We start from the raw sequence: 18132 nt of genomic DNA on the forward strand, positions 1-18132 counted from the left end.
TGAGGTTATTGTGAACCACTGTGTAATCAACCTCTCTTACATGTATATGGTGTCATTACATAGTTGATGTTACCAATTGTCTAAATCCAGCCAAATCACTCAACTCTAAGTTTATTTTATTAAGATTAAACATAACTAGTTACTATAAACAGTGGCCTTGTTGATATGCACACAAAAACAGTGACTACTGCTCATAATGAAAAATTAGGGCAATTAAGTATTCTTGATATTCTTGCAGTTTCAGCCATTACATGGGTGTACAGTAGTTATTGGGCTATGTTCTCAGCATCCCTCACATACACAGGCTATAGACAGCTGTCACCTCTGCAAGCTAATGCATTCTCTAGCTGAGCATTTCTTTCATTGGCCCTCCTGAAAATGTGAACATGTTCCCTGGCAGGTTCTAAAATATGAGTATCTGCTACAGCTCTTTCATTAGAAGTTATCCGCAACTGCTCTCTTAAAATTTAAAATAAATAATAATAATAAATAAGTAAATAACTTAATAATAACATAAACAATGGCTCTGTGCTATTCATGGTTCCCAGTTAACCATGATGGTGTGAAAGTGAACCACAATGCACAATACCAGGACCTTGATACTGAAACAGGCTGAGCTGGCTAATCTGCATGGGCCTATGGCTACAGCAGTGTTTGTTAAATGCTGCTGAAAACATAAATTTTAAATAATGATATTACATAGTTTTTAATAAAATTACTATCCCTGAGTGAACAGCATAACAGTGTAGTACGTGCATCTCTCCAAGGGCATTTTCAGTTTGTACATCAAAAAACCTGACTGGAAACACAGATTTAAAAAAAAAAAGAAAAAGAAAAAAAAGGCTATATAGTAAATAAAATTTTTTACTCCTGGTTGAGGGGGAAGAGTTGATGTAATCAAAATGCGACTAAGTGTGATTATGACAACCATCCATAATTTATTGGAAATTTGGTTAAAATTTTCACACAATATGAAGGGAAACTTGACTACTAAGATTATGTTCCAGGTATTTTCTTACTTTTGCAACAAAACCTGGAGGCTGGCTCTCTACAGTTGAAAAACATACAGTATATGTTCTAAATATGTAATAGATGATCTTCAAATGTATTCTCCTCCTTGAGCTACTCTCCTGTGCGTAGCCTGGATTTCTGTACTTTTTAACACCATTGGAATACCTTAGTCTTAGAGGAAGTGTTCCTTTCTCAATGTAACGTAACATGCACTTGTGCAGAGTGTAACAGGATAAATCCATTTTGTTCCCTGACAGTGGCAGTCATCCAGGCGTTCACACCACTAAACTACCTGCCTTACTTTACCTTGCCTTTCGTGTTTGGATAAGGAGGTGCTGCTAAAAAGTGCAAAAAAGCTTGTTTTGATATGCTGCCCCTTCATCTCATACTCCTTGATGTTTTTTTTTTTTTTTTTTTCTCAGACCGGTGCTGCTGACTGGGGACAAGCTGAAACAACGTATAACCTCTATGAGGTTCTTTTCAAGGTTCACAAGGTATGTTAAGAGCAGGGTGCTGTGATGTGCATCAGGGCTGTTCAAAATTTAATCACTGTAGTTTTCACCTCAGTATAGATGGCTGTTTTTCTCTTTTTGAGCAGATAGAGTAGTTTTTCAGAGAGCCGACTAAACGGGGCTCTCTTGACCTGAGGTGATATTCCTGATCCACAAACCAGCATATGTACATTTTTCATTTAAACTGAGAATAAAGTCATTTACTTTTCATTCTGCCCACTGAATTAAGCATTCCAAAAGTGAAGCAGCAGCAAAACCTTTTACTCCCCCACGTAATAATTAAGACTTTGTGTTCCAGCTGTGGATGGCAGAGGACTGCTGGCTTCAGGCGAGACTCTACTTAGGGCTGGAGCATTCACCTGAGCAGCAGGACAATGACTCTCTGTGCTTCAGCATTCTGGTCGGCCACGGCCAGAGCCACACCTTCAGGGTAGAGCTGGCCACTGACCTGGCTATCTGGGAGAAGTCCTTCCAAAGAGCTGTCTTCTTGGAAGTGCAGCGAATACGAGTGAGTATTTCCACACGGCAAATTGTTCTGTTACTAAGATAAAATTTGCTACATACTGCTTGGATTAAAGGAGTTCTCAAAGCAGGAGAGCCTCTCACAACACATTTTCCCAACCTCAAAGGGGCAGCGTGAAACATTTGATGTTGAAATTAAGACCACTGCACTTTGTGTGCTTTTAGTTTGGTTTTTAGCAGAGGGCAGTTAAGTACCATCAACAGCCTTAGAGGACAGCATATAATATATATAATTATAAGTCTTAAAATAGAACATCATAAGCTATTTAAGCCAATGTATAGAATTGCATTTAGTTGTACTGAAAGTGCTCCTGTTACTGTGTCCAGTCCTGCACAAGTCAATTAAATCAACATATGACAAGACAATATAATATGGAGGCCCAGAGAGGCAAATGAGAGAAAACCAATTTTCTGAGTCTGATCTAGATTGATTTCTCTCCTGTGTTTAAGTTCTTTAAGTTTTAGCAAGTCTAAAATATTTTTGTCAGGATTTATTGTTTATTTTTGTTTGTTGTCCAGCCACAAGAGGCTGAAGTGCACTACTACCCCAGTCTTAATAGGACTAAAAAAAAGTGATGTGAATGTGAATATTTTTTTCTTGTTACCTTTTCATAAGTCAGGAGAGAATATTTAGATAAGACTTAGAAAATGGACCACCAATTTTATTTTATTTTTTTACTTTCCACTCGGGGCTTCTGTGATTCGTACACGCATATAAACATTAACTTGACAAAATGGAATGACATGCTAGCTATAATATATTAGCATATATATATTAGCTATATATTAGCATATATAGCATTATTACATTAGATACAACACAAGACACAGACAAGCTCAGATAGAATATGAAGCTGAAGTTCTTTATTTTTTAACTAGACACACTTGTTTTCTTCTCTGAATGAATTCCATTCATACTTTAGTTAATTCTAGTTTGGGTCAATATAACCTGCCTTCCAGCTGCATATCCAGTAGCTACTAGTTATGTGCCAGTTCAAAAAGTTAGATTTTTGTACAGAATGTGTGGAATCTTGTGATCTTAATGCACTGAAGTACCACGCAGACTGCTTTGTTCTGTTGGAACTAATCGACCATATTTCTGGAGAGTAATCAAGATGTGTAACATCTGTCCAATGTGATGAACACCTGTCTATTACAGCAGGACAATTTCCCATGTCAGCACCGGCTGCCCCTAAAACACTGATGATTTCAGCGATCAGTTGAGTCTCACTTTTGTAAATGCCACTGCCACTAACTACATTAGTGTAAAAGGATTTGATATTAAATTTGGTGAATTGACATGACAATGACATTTGTTTTTTAATCACCACTGTCCTTTCCTAACACTAATTTAATGCTTCAGCAGTGATGGCAGGTGATGAAAAGTGTTTTCTGTTGACACATTACTTCATTCTGGGCTGGTTAAAATTTTTCTTATTAAGATATTAATTGAATTTGAAATTGGAATTTGGGCACCACTCTGTTTTCCATAAATGCTATTGTTACTTTAAATGCATTTAGCATGAGTAACCTAAAGAATTAGTCCTCACCTCAATGAGCCATTAAATTGCCTCTTAAGCAAATATGTGTCAAGTGTAAAGACGATCAGCTCTTGTGGGGAGAGTGCATTGTTAAGCAATTCTCAGTAGCAGCTGTCTCATGTCCATCAAGAGGTTCAAACATGAACGTTCAGTAGAAAATTTACACGCACAGGAAGAGTCCAGGCCTTATTTTTCTGGTTTTTGCCATCTTTATGTGTTTACATTTTTATTACCTACTTCACTAAGCTTCCATTTACTGTCCAGTACACACATAGAGGGCCAAAAAACACTTTGCTCTGCTGTGTGTTTGCTGGATACCTCTGTGTAATGTGTTATTATTTGCTATTTTTACAGAGTTAAAACACTTATAGTGCGTACTGCATGTTCTGTGAATACAACTGGGAAATACCTCCTAGTTGTAGTAAGGAGTAGAATATGTATGATTTCTTCTGTGACTTACCTGGCATTATTCATTGAGGAGGTATTGTAACACAGGTGTAAACATAGCAGGTAATCCAGCAAAGGAATATCTGCTCAAGCTTTGTGGTTATTTTTTAATATTTCCATAAATAATTTGGATGGAAGAATTTCACTTGTCATGGTTCTACTATGTGTTCTGCTGTGAACAAACAGTGGTGAAATAAGTAAGGATGAGGGATAGAAAAATATTTACCTGAGCATTATAGCTGACATGGTGAGAACTGTTCAGCCACAGGTATCAAGAAAATGTTTAATTGCAGTGTTTGTGTCCTAGTGTTTTAATTGCCTCTCATGTTGAACTATAGAAAAGTGCAGTGTGTGATTATATGGTCAGAAGGAAATCTGGTAAATTGATGAAAAAGTTGGTGAATACACACGAGATGATTACAACAAAATATGACTCACTTTTAATCTGTCTCTGTCATACCGACAGGGTTTTTATTATTTTGTTCACCCCATTTATATTAATTAAGGGCAGACTAAACAACAGGAACGCCTCTGTATAATGTAATACAGTACAGCACCACAAACTACAGCCTCCAAAACACCTATCTATCTAAAACACCTATCTAAAACAGTTTCAATAAAAAGTGCACATTATAACCTTCATGAGGAGGATTTATAGACTGCATTAGATTTAGCTAGTCGTGCCTAATAAACTGCCAACTATGCGTGTGTGTATAAACAGATTAAAGCTGGACAAAAGATTACCTGCAACTGTATTGTTAGTACATACACCTATGCTAGCTAATAACCCAACAAATTACCACTGCCACTAAGACTTTATAAATCAATAAATATAACACATACATAAAAACATGTTTTATTTCTAAAATATATTAAACAGGTTATGGTTTAATGTGCAGCGTGACAGGAGTCATGACGCCTGATCAATTGCCTGATTATCAATGTGCTTCTGAGATGATTTGATAGATTTCTGGTAGGTTAAACATTTTGGTTGGCTGTCTTTCAGTTTGAGTGGCTCCACTGTCTGATTTACCACATCACTGCTGTCAAAACATCTGTGGTCACCACAACCACTACAACTGTGAGCTTGTTGTAATGTTATTGAAGTAGTGTTTTACATGTGGCTCAAACTGTAGTCTCCACTGAGACTGTGCAATGATATGAAGCTGATGTGAATCCTGCAGAACAGACAGACCATATTATCTGCATCCTCCAGACGTCTGCGACTCCATATTCTTGTCTTCCTCTTACTTTGTGTTCATAGCAGAATTGCTAAGACAAACACTGTCTTTCCCCCTTTTTGTTTATATTGTTGATGACGCTGTCATCCTGCTAGACAAAACTGACTTGGGGCTCTGTGCTTCAGTTCAGTGTGAGCTCTGTGTTGCAACCAGTCAATTGATCCATACAGTGTGGGCATAAAAGTTCCCAGTTCTGGCTGAACAGAAAGGCAGATTAATACGTGTAGTGCACAATCAATAAAAAAAATCCAGAGTCTGCCCAGCTTTATTTTACTCATTCCTCTTTCTCCTCTGCATTTTCTGCACTTGAACACTGAATAAATAAAGTTATTAAAATTATAAAGTATTTGAGCAGTGAGCAGTGTCTGTCTCCAAATGTCTGATGAGGGTGAAAGTATTTTCAACAGATACCAAGTCTGAATAATGGACAACTAAACCCCCCACCCCCCCACCCCCCAAATTTCATGAGACCTTTACCAGCACTGCGTTTTTCTTTTTCTGTCTAACCAATGTTACTAAACTGAGACAAGGATGAAAAGGGCAGGACTCTTACTTTTTTGGAGAGTCACCTACTATAAATACATTTAATTATATGCACAGATATAGGGTTCCTGGCTTAAAGCACTGCTGTAATCATTCATGGGTCATATATCTGTGTCTGTAGTATCATCAGTTTCTCATTGGGCTTTTAAAGCCTCCACATAGCCATAATCACACAGTGTATTCAGGAATTAGAGAAGTATGCCACATGTCAGGTCAGACTCTTCATGAAATGGCCAGCGGTGCCTTTTATAATTTTACCCCATTCCCACCCTTTCACCCCTCGAATGCAGCCAACCAAAGATAGAGGCTAAAAACGTTATGAAGCCGGAGGGCTTTGGTGCTCGGGACCCTTAAGTAGGGACATTTATAAATATTACAAAGCAGAGCACCTGTCAGAAGATATTTGAATCACTAGCAAACTGAAATCCTTTCCGGGTCAACATGGGAACCAGATATAATTAAATGACTTCATATTTCACCAGTTGTCCTTTAAGATACTATATGTGGGTATTACACCAGCAGGCAGTGTGGCTAACTCTGGCACAGGACACTGGGTCTTTAGCTAAAACCATCAATCTGAAAGTCTTAGGCACCATGTATAATCCCTTTAAGTTTGCAGGGCTCATGTGGTCACTCAGAGTTTAGAGTCATAATTTTACTGGGCTCAATTACATTCTCCACATTCTAACTCCCAAAGATTAAATATAGAGGGGACCTGTATGTTTTACATGCAACAACAGGACATTTTTATTCATGCACAAGTGAAACTAAATGCTCATAGATTAATTTACTAATATCTCTGCAGTTAGAAAAATGTTAGTGAATAGGTTTTTTAGTGTGGTTCTCTTGATAAATCTCTGTTCCACCTTACAAACATTTGACTGGATCATCTGTACCCCACGATGCATTTGTTATTGATGGGACTGGCACCCTATAGAATGAGAAAGTCACTGACACGTATAATATTAAACATGTACAAAATATATAAAAAATAACTAACAATAAATAAGTAAAAATCGTACAACAATAAATAAGCACTAGATGTTTGGAACTATCCTATGCATTGTGTGGCAGGATGGATGCTTCACAATGACTAGAGGAGCAGCTATATGTTACCCTCGTATCAGAGGTGGGAAGTTAAACAGATAAACACTGGTAAAATTAATCTTTTAGACCTCATCACAGCACTTTTCTGTCTGAAAAGGCTTTGGATAAAACATAAATCTCACCTTAAAGATCACCTGTGGAGTGTTTACTCTCCAAATCAGACTGTGTTTGTCCTTGAGGTCTAAACAGTTACCCAGTTTGTAGCTATTAACTGCTCAGACTCAACTCACTTAAAGTGTCCCTACACCCTCTAGGTGCGCGCATGTGCATGATTGGAGTGAAAACAATGTTGACTTAAACCACTCCACCTGTGACCAGTGTACTGCAGCAGTACACTGTCATTATAACAATGAGAATCACTGAACACAATAGTTAATCCATGTGTGGACTTAACAGCCACTGCTAGAAAATCAGAGCACATTGTATTTCCCTCATGCAAAGCTCTGTGGGCACTGCACTATTCAAGCAATGCATACTGTAATTTCCTTAAACACTGTGCTGGGCAAAAATGAACAAACCAACCAAGGCAGGAGCAGACTTTAAATTTGGATTTTATGAGTTAAGACATTTCACAAAGCTTTGTTGATAACTCCCTACGCATTTAATGTTTGAAGAAATTATCTCTCACAATTTAATTCATGACAGCCATACCATAAGAGGTCTTTTAAACATATATTTTATATTGAGAATATATATGTATATTTTCTGTATACTTATCATAGTATACAGTTATTGACGACAGTTATTGACGAGTAGATGTAATTAAGCAGCCCACTGAGCTGATTGTCTGTTACATTGTCAATGATATGAACTGTTTCAAGTGTCATTATGTTTTCAGATGCCTCAGAATCAATGTGGCACCCTGTCTCAATAAAAATAATTGAACAGTGAAAATATACAGAAATGATCAGAGATGGTGGCAGCCGTTATACACATATACAACAAAGAGCCTCCAAACGATGAGGCGCTCAAGAGGATAACCGTGATTTTGAAAGGATTCTGCCAGTCTCGCTGTGTTTAAAAAATAAAAATGGTCATGAAATCTGTCGTTGATGAGGCAAGTGACCATAACAGACACGAAAGGTCTGTCAAACTTTGCATTTCTACACATCCAGAAGCAGTGCGTAGGGCATTGCTAAGAAGAGCAATAATGTATTTAATGAGAGCAAAAACAGAAAAGAGCAAAAAATTTGAAATTTACTTGTTAAATGGAAGTTCTTTACATTTCTGGCTAACTAGCTTGCTTCTCACAGTGGTAAACTATACTTCCAAAGTCAAGAGTTAGCACGTCACTTGATAACTAGTAGTCTGCAGGGTTACAAATTTGCTCTGTTCAGAACAAGCACATTCATTATGTTGTATTCTGCTTTTGTGGAAGCCTGGATGCTGCCAGAGTGTAGATTATTAGCTGCTTTTTAGTCTTATGAATCTGCTGCTCGTGATGATGCTAACTTTTAGCCTAGGACCTAGAGCTTTAGCCTTGTATCACAATATCCTGTATATTCTCTTGACAAGTGATCAGTTACATGGGTGCACAGAACAATAAATAAGATACAATATATGACGATCTGCATAGGGGCCTTTATAGTCTAAAACCTTCTACTTCCATTAGCTTGTGTGAAGTTGGATTTGGGTGGTGAACATGGCTTGACTGTCAGATGCTGTCCAGATTTCAATACAGTAATGGAAATAATAGTCTATTATCATTAATGAGAATAATGACAGGTGATTTACTGGTGAAATATATTCTCCAATAGTGCCATATTAAGATTAAATAGAAATTAAACTTGGCAGTGGATCCTTAAGAAGCTGAGCATTAATGAGATTGTCCAAGTTGTGTCTCCTATGTGCGCCATGTGCTACATGATAGATGAAACCAGTACAGCAGGATGATAAAGTGGTACAGGGGCAAAGGTTTCTGTACTCACCCAGATAAGAATCCTGTGTGAAAGATCACCTGCTGAGCTAAAGGAAGAAATTCAGTAAGAAAGTCCATGAGAACTGGTTGGATAATGTATGTCTGTTTAGGTAATGTTAATCTATTTGGATCACTTGCTGCCAACAACAAAAGCATGGACATATACATTAACTAGTGGTGTGTTTTTTCCAGCACCAAAGCAAAACTCAGCTGCAGAATATATGAAGAATGGACATGCTACCCTCTTTCTTTTTGTTGTCACAGCATCAAGTTCTAATGCATATCTCCTCTGCTGCACTAGGCAACATTAGCTTCAAAAGGCAATGATAATATGCAGGGGTGTTTGATGCTGCAGTCACACAGTTTGCTCTTAGCCAGTTAATCAGGCTGAATCTACTCTGGATGTGACATCAATGTCAACTGTCAAGTTGCAAGTGACATTAAGAACAGTTTGAAATCTAGTCTGACTGACACATCTCAAACAATATAACCTGATGTCAACTATAGTCAAATTTGAATGTGGTTTAAAACTGATTGACTAGTGTAATGTGCCAAAATCTAACTTCTGGATAGACTGAATGATATAAATCTGCAATTACAGCTAACATTTAAGGCACACAATGAAGTGGATCTTTAGTGAGAGTATTCTTCAAATGATTCTGTAGTTTGAAGTCAGGGTTGCATGGGCAGCCCCCCCGATCACTGTAAAAGCAAAACCGAATGAAATATGATAATGTAGCATTTTTTCAGTCTTTAATGATGCAAATGTGGGACACCATCCTTTGGGAAACTAATGAAAGTGATGAAGGATTTCAATTTGCCTGTGATTCTCTGTTCTCCAGCCAATTAGACTAGCCTCCTGTGGTTTCTGAGTAGCACTCAACAGAGTCCAACTTAGGCTGACCTGCAGACTGACTGGATGTGCACATTACATAAACATTGCTGATGGGGTAGAAGTAGGGGGGTCAAAATTGTCCAGCATGCATTTTCCCTCAGTTTTTTTTTTTTTTTTTTTTTTTTTTTTTGTCTGTCTTCTTTTTTCAAGATGATGAAACCCAACGTGGCATTGATGTGGTCTTTTAGCTCACAGCAAGACACCAAGTTGTGTCATATTTCACTGTTGGGGTGTCATACTGCACAAAAACATGCTATGCAATTTTGTGATGTTCTCATTTTTCTTGAAACCCTGTGAAAACCTGATCCTCCTCATTTTATCCTCAAAGTAAGGAGGAGAACATCATAAGGCTTAGCAGCGCTTAGATCTAAATGCTAATAATAGCATGCTAACATGCTCACAGTGGCAATGTTGATAATTGGCAGGTATGTTTATCATGTTCACCATTTTAGTTTAGAATATTGGCATGATGATATTTGATAATTGGCACTAAACACAAATTACAACTGAGGCTAATGAGAAGGAATTCATTTTTCAGGTTTTTGGTCACAAACCAAGTTAATGATCATTTATAAATTTGACCTGATGATGGCGCTGGATAAAAAGTAATGAGATCCCGAAAATTATTACAAGTCACCCTGCGTTCCATCCAAAATTTGTTGAGATGTCTGAACCAAAGTAGTGCTTTGACCAACAGGAAACAGTTGCTAAAACTGTTTTTTTTATTAGCCCACACATACTAAATGAGTTGTTTATTGTTATAAGAAATGTAATTGTTGTGTATCTTTTAAAGCCAACAGGCATTAGACAGCATTGCACAGGATGAAGCTAGCTCACACTGAACCCAACCTGTTCAGTTTTAAACAATGCTGGTAGTTCCTTTGGACAACACTAGGTCTTCTCAACTACTTTATACAAGGTGAAAGTCTTTGGGTGCCATCCAATGGCTGAAGTTCTTACCTAGCTGCAGTGATCGAAACAGGGTGTGGTCACTGCACAATGACATTACAGTTGGGTGTGGTTACATGTGCAACAAAGGACACCTTTGACCAAACAGAAGCACACCCAACAAATGTTATCAGAGGTGCAAAGGCCTGGGAAGTTTTTCACAGAAAAGGTCAGGTAAACAATGCCCTTCAGCTTTTCAATTGTTCTGTTACTATTACAGTGGAGTTGACGCTAATTTCCAAGGATATGATTGTAGGTCTCACAGATTCCTTCCCTACCTTACCTCCTCGTCTTCAACCTCTTTCAAACTTCAAACTTTAAGTATAACACTACACACTCTTTGAAATGTTTCTCTTACACCTGTCCTCTGTTTTTATTAAATCCCTCACACATGCCCTCACTTCTGTCAGAGTTGGCTTAGGAGATTTCCTTTAAAAAAAAAAAAAAAATCATGTTGCATTACACATTGCTAATTCCCACAGAAAAATCCCTTCTAATTAGTGATGTCTAGTGTAGTCCTCACCATGTCACAACACAGTTATATGTGGTGACAGCAGGAACTTAGCAGCTGGCCTGCCACTGTTTTTATTTTATCCATGTCGCAGCTGAATTCACGACACCACTTAAGACAGGGGAGGTTGAGACCTAAGTAAAAAGACTGTATAGCCCCATGCTATATTCACACCACACTGCACTCTTTAATTAAAATCACCATGTCCCTCCAGTGTTCTTGAGTGAGAGAAAAACAAGCAGAAATAAAAGGAAAATATAACAAACAGAAAGTCAGAATATGCTTCTCATGTTGGTATTCCAACTGAATGGACATCACAAGAGAAAAATGAAGTCATGTGGCAAGAAAAGCCTTCAGAGGGATATTGTTCCACAGAGAGCAGAACACTTACACATCAGTGCTTTCAGAAGATCTGTGAAAAGAATTGTGAGACACATGCTTGTTTGTGTAGCAGCAGCAAAATGAACGTTAAAGATTTATGGCTTCCAAAATAGGTTTCCTCTGTCATATGTCTTGACATTATCAGGAAGCTGCACAGGATGCTGCTTTTTGCCAACAGCTGATGCAGGACAAAAAAGTCTGATTTGCTATTGTTATCAGATCTTCCAAGCCTAACTTGTCAGACTTGTACAAGCAGAAAATACAGTACAATTTAAACAACAAGTACATTATGTCTATATGAGGATTCCTGATAAATGAGACACCCACATTTTTGTTTGGGTGTGCTGTACCAAGAGCATGACATAGGTTGGCACCAAACAGTCTGGATTCAGTGATATTTGGATGAACCCTATCAGCCTATCAACTTATCGGCTGTCTCCAAAAGATACAAAGAATAAGTTGTCAATAAGCTTTATCACATAGATGAGGGTGCATCAGTGTCAGCCATGTATTCAAGCCAAGGAATCTGCTAAGAGATTTCATTCCCTTCGCCAAAGTTGTAATGGGACCTGAGATGAATACATGTTGTGACTGACAGTCACTCAGTTTCTTCAGTAGCAGGACCCATCTCAGAATTTGCCTTCGCCTTCAGTGTGGATAAGAGCTCTGTTCGTTCCCTGACAGGTTTATCGGCCATGGTTAGATTTTCAGTCTTTGCCATTCTTACATGCTCAGTTATAGAGTCCCCAATCAGAATAATGCCCATCAGGTGTGGAGTTAGTGATAATTGAGTGATGTCTAGCAGTGGTTTGGGGGATTTCTTGGGTTTTGGTTCAGAAATCAAACATCAATAAAAAAAAATTAGAGACCATGTTGACAGTATATTGACATTGTGACTGAAAAGCACTCCGTACTTATGGGTTAGACAGTGTTCAAACTTGGCCTTCATTTTGATCTGAGCTTTATTTTTTGTGGCTTTATCTTATCTGTTGTGACGCCATTGCAGAATCTGTCTACAGACTTGACAGACTTCAACAGACTGCTACAGTAGGTATCTCTACATTTTTCCATGATGACACACACACAGACTCACAAAGTGAAAACAACATCAATCATGCTGTGGCACCTTGTAAAAACCCTATAACTTGGCTTGAACTCGCTGCTTCGTGGTTTCCAACCTGTCATGTTAATGATGAATCATAATCATGGGACAACAAAAGGACAAGAGAAGAATTTATTAGAATTAACTTAGTGTAATTAATGGCCATGAGTTTGACTCTGGTTTCCAGTGGCTGTTAGTGTATTTACTCTCAATGCCAGAATCAACTTTACAGGCAGTAAAAGCTACACTGCTAATATTATTTTTGGACATTTTGTGATTTCATTTTCTTAGTTCCTCCTTTTCTATGGGAAAAGAAAAATCCAGAATGACATTGGAACGTAACTTGACTAACTGGCTGTCAACAAGTTCAACTTGCTAACTGTAATGTAATTAATGTCACTGTAACTTGGTTGTTCATACAGTTTACCTTAGTCTCTTTTGTGGAGACCTTTACACACGGACAGAGGTCAAATATAATGGAGTGGAGTAACACAACTAATAAGATACAGTGGCGCCCTCCATTTTGGACTCTCTAGTGCTCTGTTCACTCTAAGGTCAGCACTGTTAAGACCACTTACTAACAATCATGCCAATAAGTCAAAGTTTACCAAAATTGATTCCATTAGAATGAGATGATTTCACTGAAAAATTCTGACATTTTAAATGCTGGTGTGACTGATCATTTAGACCTCAGTTACATCAAGCACCATTTTATGAGTTAGCCCTGAGTGGCCACAGCCTGACTATTCAGTGAAATCTACAATAGATCTTTCTCTCAATAGACATTTTGACTGGTCAAACACATGTGTAACAAATGACATTATAAATGGCTGCATTCTGCTCACGTGTGCCAGTTCCAGGTACTTATATTGTGAACTCACTGACCTGACTTATTAAATAAAACAGAGCCATTGTTAATTATAGTAATTACACCTTTGCTTTTTCTGCAATGACAACACACAGCATTGCCAGAAGAAAGCCTGTTTCTGTTAACTTAAAGAAGACAGTAAATGAGTGCTAACACTGAGATGTGCAATGAATACCAAGTAAATTATTTATTCATCTCCTGGTAATGGTGGGCTGCATTTACTGTCACCAATGTAGGGGAAAAAATTAAGGTATCATTTATTTCTATAGTATAGTACAGCCATACTAACAAGCTATAATGTAACATGTGTTTCTATGGTTGTGCTGTGGTTTTGAATGCTCATACAGAGACACATACCACAGTACTATTTGCACAGTATATTATTACAAAGATATGCAAATCAACTTGTTCATAGGTATCAATTCTCTCTCAACAGTCCAAAAGCTACATGTGCAGCAGCCAGGGGAATGTACTGTGCTTCACCATAGATTTTGGATTGGGCTTTACTTGCTCAGAAGGCACTTCAAAGGTAAAGTATTACTGAGTTCACAATTGTCGTCGACATCCTGGATCTGTGCTGTTCTCCTTGCTCTTCAGACTGCAGTTTGGCACATTATTTCCTGTATTGATATACTGTGTACTTGTTCTCATTTACTTAGGCTTCCATTGTATTTGAAAATAGTATTTTAAATAACTCTGAAATATCCCCAAAAATATAAAGATAGCTTTTCAAGTGTCACTAGTTTTGCACAATGGCCTTTCCAGATGGTATGCCCTTGTTATTAAAGGTACATTGTGAGATTATTTTGGCAGGCTTGCTAAGTGTTGAGTCAGCCCTGCAGTGGGTAAATTTAATGTTCATCGCTGGAAGAACGGTACAGCATTCTTTTCCAAAGTACTAATGTTCTTTTGTTATAAATTATATGTTTCCTAAAAGCACTATTGCACATTAAAATGTCACTTCCTGATCATGCAGGTCTCTCTGTAGTAAGACATGGTATTTAAATGTTATGCTCATCATTGAAATCCCTGTGCTGTGTTTTATAATCCCTTCCTCTCCTTGTAGACTGTACTGTGGCGGTATAAGTTCTCTCAACTTAAAGGCTCCTCTGATGATGGGAAAACCAGGGTAAAACTCCTTTTCAAGAATGCTGACAGCAAGCAAATAGAAATGAAGGTAATGCACATATCTTTATTTTCATCAAAATTAAAGATGAACAGTGACATATTGAATTTTAGTTGGGCTATTTTGCACTGGTTATTACTGATTCCAAGGTAAGGTACATTATTGAACTACTAGTGAACCTTTCCTCCCAAGTTTCTTATGAATCAAAACAGCCCACTAAACCAGTTTTTGTAGGGATCATATATTTTAAAATGTAGTTTTTGTAAAATGAACATCTTATAACACTTGATTTGTCTTTCTGTCCTTGACTATTTTCCTACACAGGAACTAGAGTTTGCTAATCTGACAGCCGTCCTCCACTGCATACATTCTTTTATCGCTGCCAAAGTGGCCTCCATGGACCCTCTCTTTATGTGCAGTCAAAGCTTCCCTGGAAATTACATGAACAGTTAAGAAGACGTGTCCTCATCGTCATGTGCACCTGAGGCAAATCAGCAGTATTTTATGCACAGAGCCAATTGATATGTATATCTTGTTCTTGCTATTTTTGTATGAACTACTGAAAAAGAAATATTTGTAATAGAGGTAGATAATGTGTGAATTAATGGTGGAAGGAAGATTTTATTTAAGTTTTGACAAGTAGGAAAAATCAACATCTACATTTATTTAAGTTTTCCCTGTCATTGCATCAGGAACAGTGATTCTCATACCCGGTTACTTGTCTAATCTGTCACTTTGAAAGGTAGCATCCGTGCGACCATATAGTGTGTAACTGCCATACATTTGATAATATGACACAGGTTGCTGAAGAACTGGGAATTCTATTCTAGTGAGAAGGTACATTTTAACTGGCTGCAAGAATCTGGCGCTGGCTCACTGTCATGGGAGGAGTTCACAATTGCCCCAGGCTCTGTTTTCTTTACATTTTACAGTTGAGCAGTAATGAAAAGATAACCCTTCTCTCTTTCTCTTTTGTCATGTCACAAACACCTTACATTATAATACAGTCCAGTCAGTCTCTAAATAACCACTCAGTTGAATCAAAACCCCTCTGATATGGCTCCAACTGAAATGAAACATAACAAGCTTCACACAGGCAGCATTTACTGTAGGGCCCCTGCATTGGCTTGGGTTAAATGGTATGATGTTTGTACTATTGTGTCCATTTTATGTATCTAATAAACCCAACAAGCCTGAGTTCTAAATCTCTCTGGCTAATGAGGGCATTTCATTGAAATGTTGCATCTCAGCTTCATATTGTTATGGATCCACTTTTATCATCTCCCATTCTCATACAGTGGAAAAAACTATATAACATCCTTTGCTTTATGTAATGGTTTCATTGTTAATATACATATTTGCTGTGTTTTCAATAAACTGCTCATAAAGCACAACTGCCTATTATACGAGACATGTCACAGCTCCCTGTTGCTTTGTATGTCAACTTCGAAAGTGAAGGGGTGGCAGTGAATGGAACTTTAGTATCTGTTAGCCCAGTCACTAAACTGCTTATCTCCTGCTTAGCTCTATCTCAGTCGCCTGTTTGACTGCTGAAGACAAAATATATGATGACTTTCTTCTCTAAATGGATTATGTTTTGCCAGAGATTGTCTGATTTTGTTGGATGAGCCTGCCCCAGTCATCATGTGTAATTTGGTATAAAATGAGCTGTGGCACAGCACTCATTCAGCTAATTGGTCCTGTCAACCAGATGACATCATGAGGTTCAGTACGTGACATTCAAATAAACAAGTTTATTTTAAGACTTATTTTGATAAGCAAGTTTATTTTAAGGGAATATTTCAACATTTGCTGAGAGTTGGTTGGTTTTACAAAGGGGTTATGTTGTGGACCATTTCTTAAATGAACAAAATGACTCTTGATGTTGAACATGACATTGCCAGGCAACCTGCAGACACCACACATTAACCCTCAGTAAACTGAAGCCCTCAGGAACAGATATGGGCTGTGAAATGATTTTGACCAAACTGGGTTGCTTACAACTTCTGCTTCACCACGTGATGGACTAAAAGCATTTTTTTTCTATACACGATTATTAGAAAGGGAGCGGCTGTGAATACAAATTTTTATGAACATGACAAACCACAGGAGACGTCACAAAATCTTATCAGAACTTGATCCATTTGGCCCAATAACATTTGGAGTCAAGTCTAAAGGAGCCAAATGATTATTTTATCCCAATTTATGGGATAATGTGGAGAAGGACACTTCTCCACACAAGCAGGCTAACACAACAGTATGTGTTACTAGTGCACCATGAAGGGCATGATCCCTCACTGGCTTCCTATTGGCAAGTGATGAAAGGTTGTGTTTGATGGGCATATGGCCAAGCATTGTTGCAGCAGACTGAACACTGGTTCTCTGGTGGTCTTTACCCTTTATGCATTGATGTCTCTGTATATTTGCATACTGGGCAGAAATGGCCACCAGCAAAGAACCCTGGAAAAAGAAAATTGGTTTGAATGTCAGCAAGAAACCGTATCAAATACTCTATTTCAAAGACAATCTAAAATCACATGCTAAACAGTTATACAACACTGCCATTAAAATATATTTTTTACTGCTTTCACTTTAGATCTCACCATATAACATATTATGTTATATTAGTAATATTTTAAAGAGAGTTGAGAAACACTCAACTGGGTGACATAATCGGTGCTGTCTCATTGTCATGTATTGCATACAACAACATGAGCCTGGAGGTCATCAATTATGTAAAAGCTTAAAGGATTGATCATGACGCTTGATCCGTTTTGGCCAAACCTGCTTGATGGGCTACATTTCTCACCTCTGTTTACCAACCAAGGAAATTAATTTTAGGTTGTTGTGGTGCCTTGTTGATGACACTAGTTTAGCAACCACATGGAATCCGTTCACACCCTAGCATGTTATTTAGGTACCTGCCCTACCCAGTAACACTGGGCTTGGCCAGCCCTGGGAACCCTCAGTTTGGTTGTTAAGGCATTACACGGGCCAACGTGATTTTATTTTGGACCTTTACGTCAGCGAGTTGCGGAGGATACAGGGTTATTTAGAACAACCTACAAGCTCTGAATGTGTGATCACTGCTTATCACTGAGCTTAAGCTGACATGATACTACCTTGACTAACCTTACCTTGACTAACTTCATTTAAGGAATATGAAATAAACTTCAACATACTGAACACTGACTTGTCAAAGCCTGTTTTCTAATTTATAATGGAGCATTTGGATGCCTTGGACTTGGATTTCAAAGTTTGTCTGGTGCACTAAACCAGTGAAGTCTGGGGTTCTGTGATATTTTTGCCCATTTTCTTTCCTTTTGATTAATTGTTTCTGTAGCTTCTGTAACTGTAACTTAATAACAATTGTCTATGTTTTTTCAAAGCCATCTTTACAATGTAAATCTCTTTATTTAGTTACTGAGTTTCTCTGCCTAAAAACAGTCAAAGCTAGGA

General features: G+C 37.9%; 1 protein-coding gene across 10 annotated transcripts in view; it reads left to right on the top strand.

The window, feature by feature from the left end:
* sntg2 (syntrophin, gamma 2) overlaps window positions 1–17859 on the top strand; it is a 112752-nt gene extending 94893 nt beyond the window's left edge. For 9 of the 10 annotated variants that reach the window (XM_051078226.1, XM_051078218.1, XM_051078225.1 and 6 more), the window contains exons 13-17: window positions 1434–1505; window positions 1822–2031; window positions 13984–14076; window positions 14614–14724; window positions 14998–17859. In XM_051078226.1, coding sequence (XP_050934183.1) covers window positions 1434–1505; window positions 1822–2031; window positions 13984–14076; window positions 14614–14724; window positions 14998–15126 — 615 coding nt within the window. In that variant the 3' untranslated portion in view covers window positions 15127–17859. Of the gene's footprint in view, window positions 1–1433; window positions 1506–1821; window positions 2032–12583; window positions 12625–13983; window positions 14077–14613; window positions 14725–14997 lie in introns of those variants that run through there. The other variant, XM_051078227.1, reaches the window with a different exon arrangement.
* Window positions 17860–18132: the final 273 nt, after the last annotated feature.

This window comes from Lates calcarifer, linkage group LG19 (genome assembly GCF_001640805.2).
Source record: "Lates calcarifer isolate ASB-BC8 linkage group LG19, TLL_Latcal_v3, whole genome shotgun sequence".
Lineage (NCBI taxonomy): Eukaryota > Metazoa > Chordata > Actinopteri > Centropomidae > Lates > Lates calcarifer.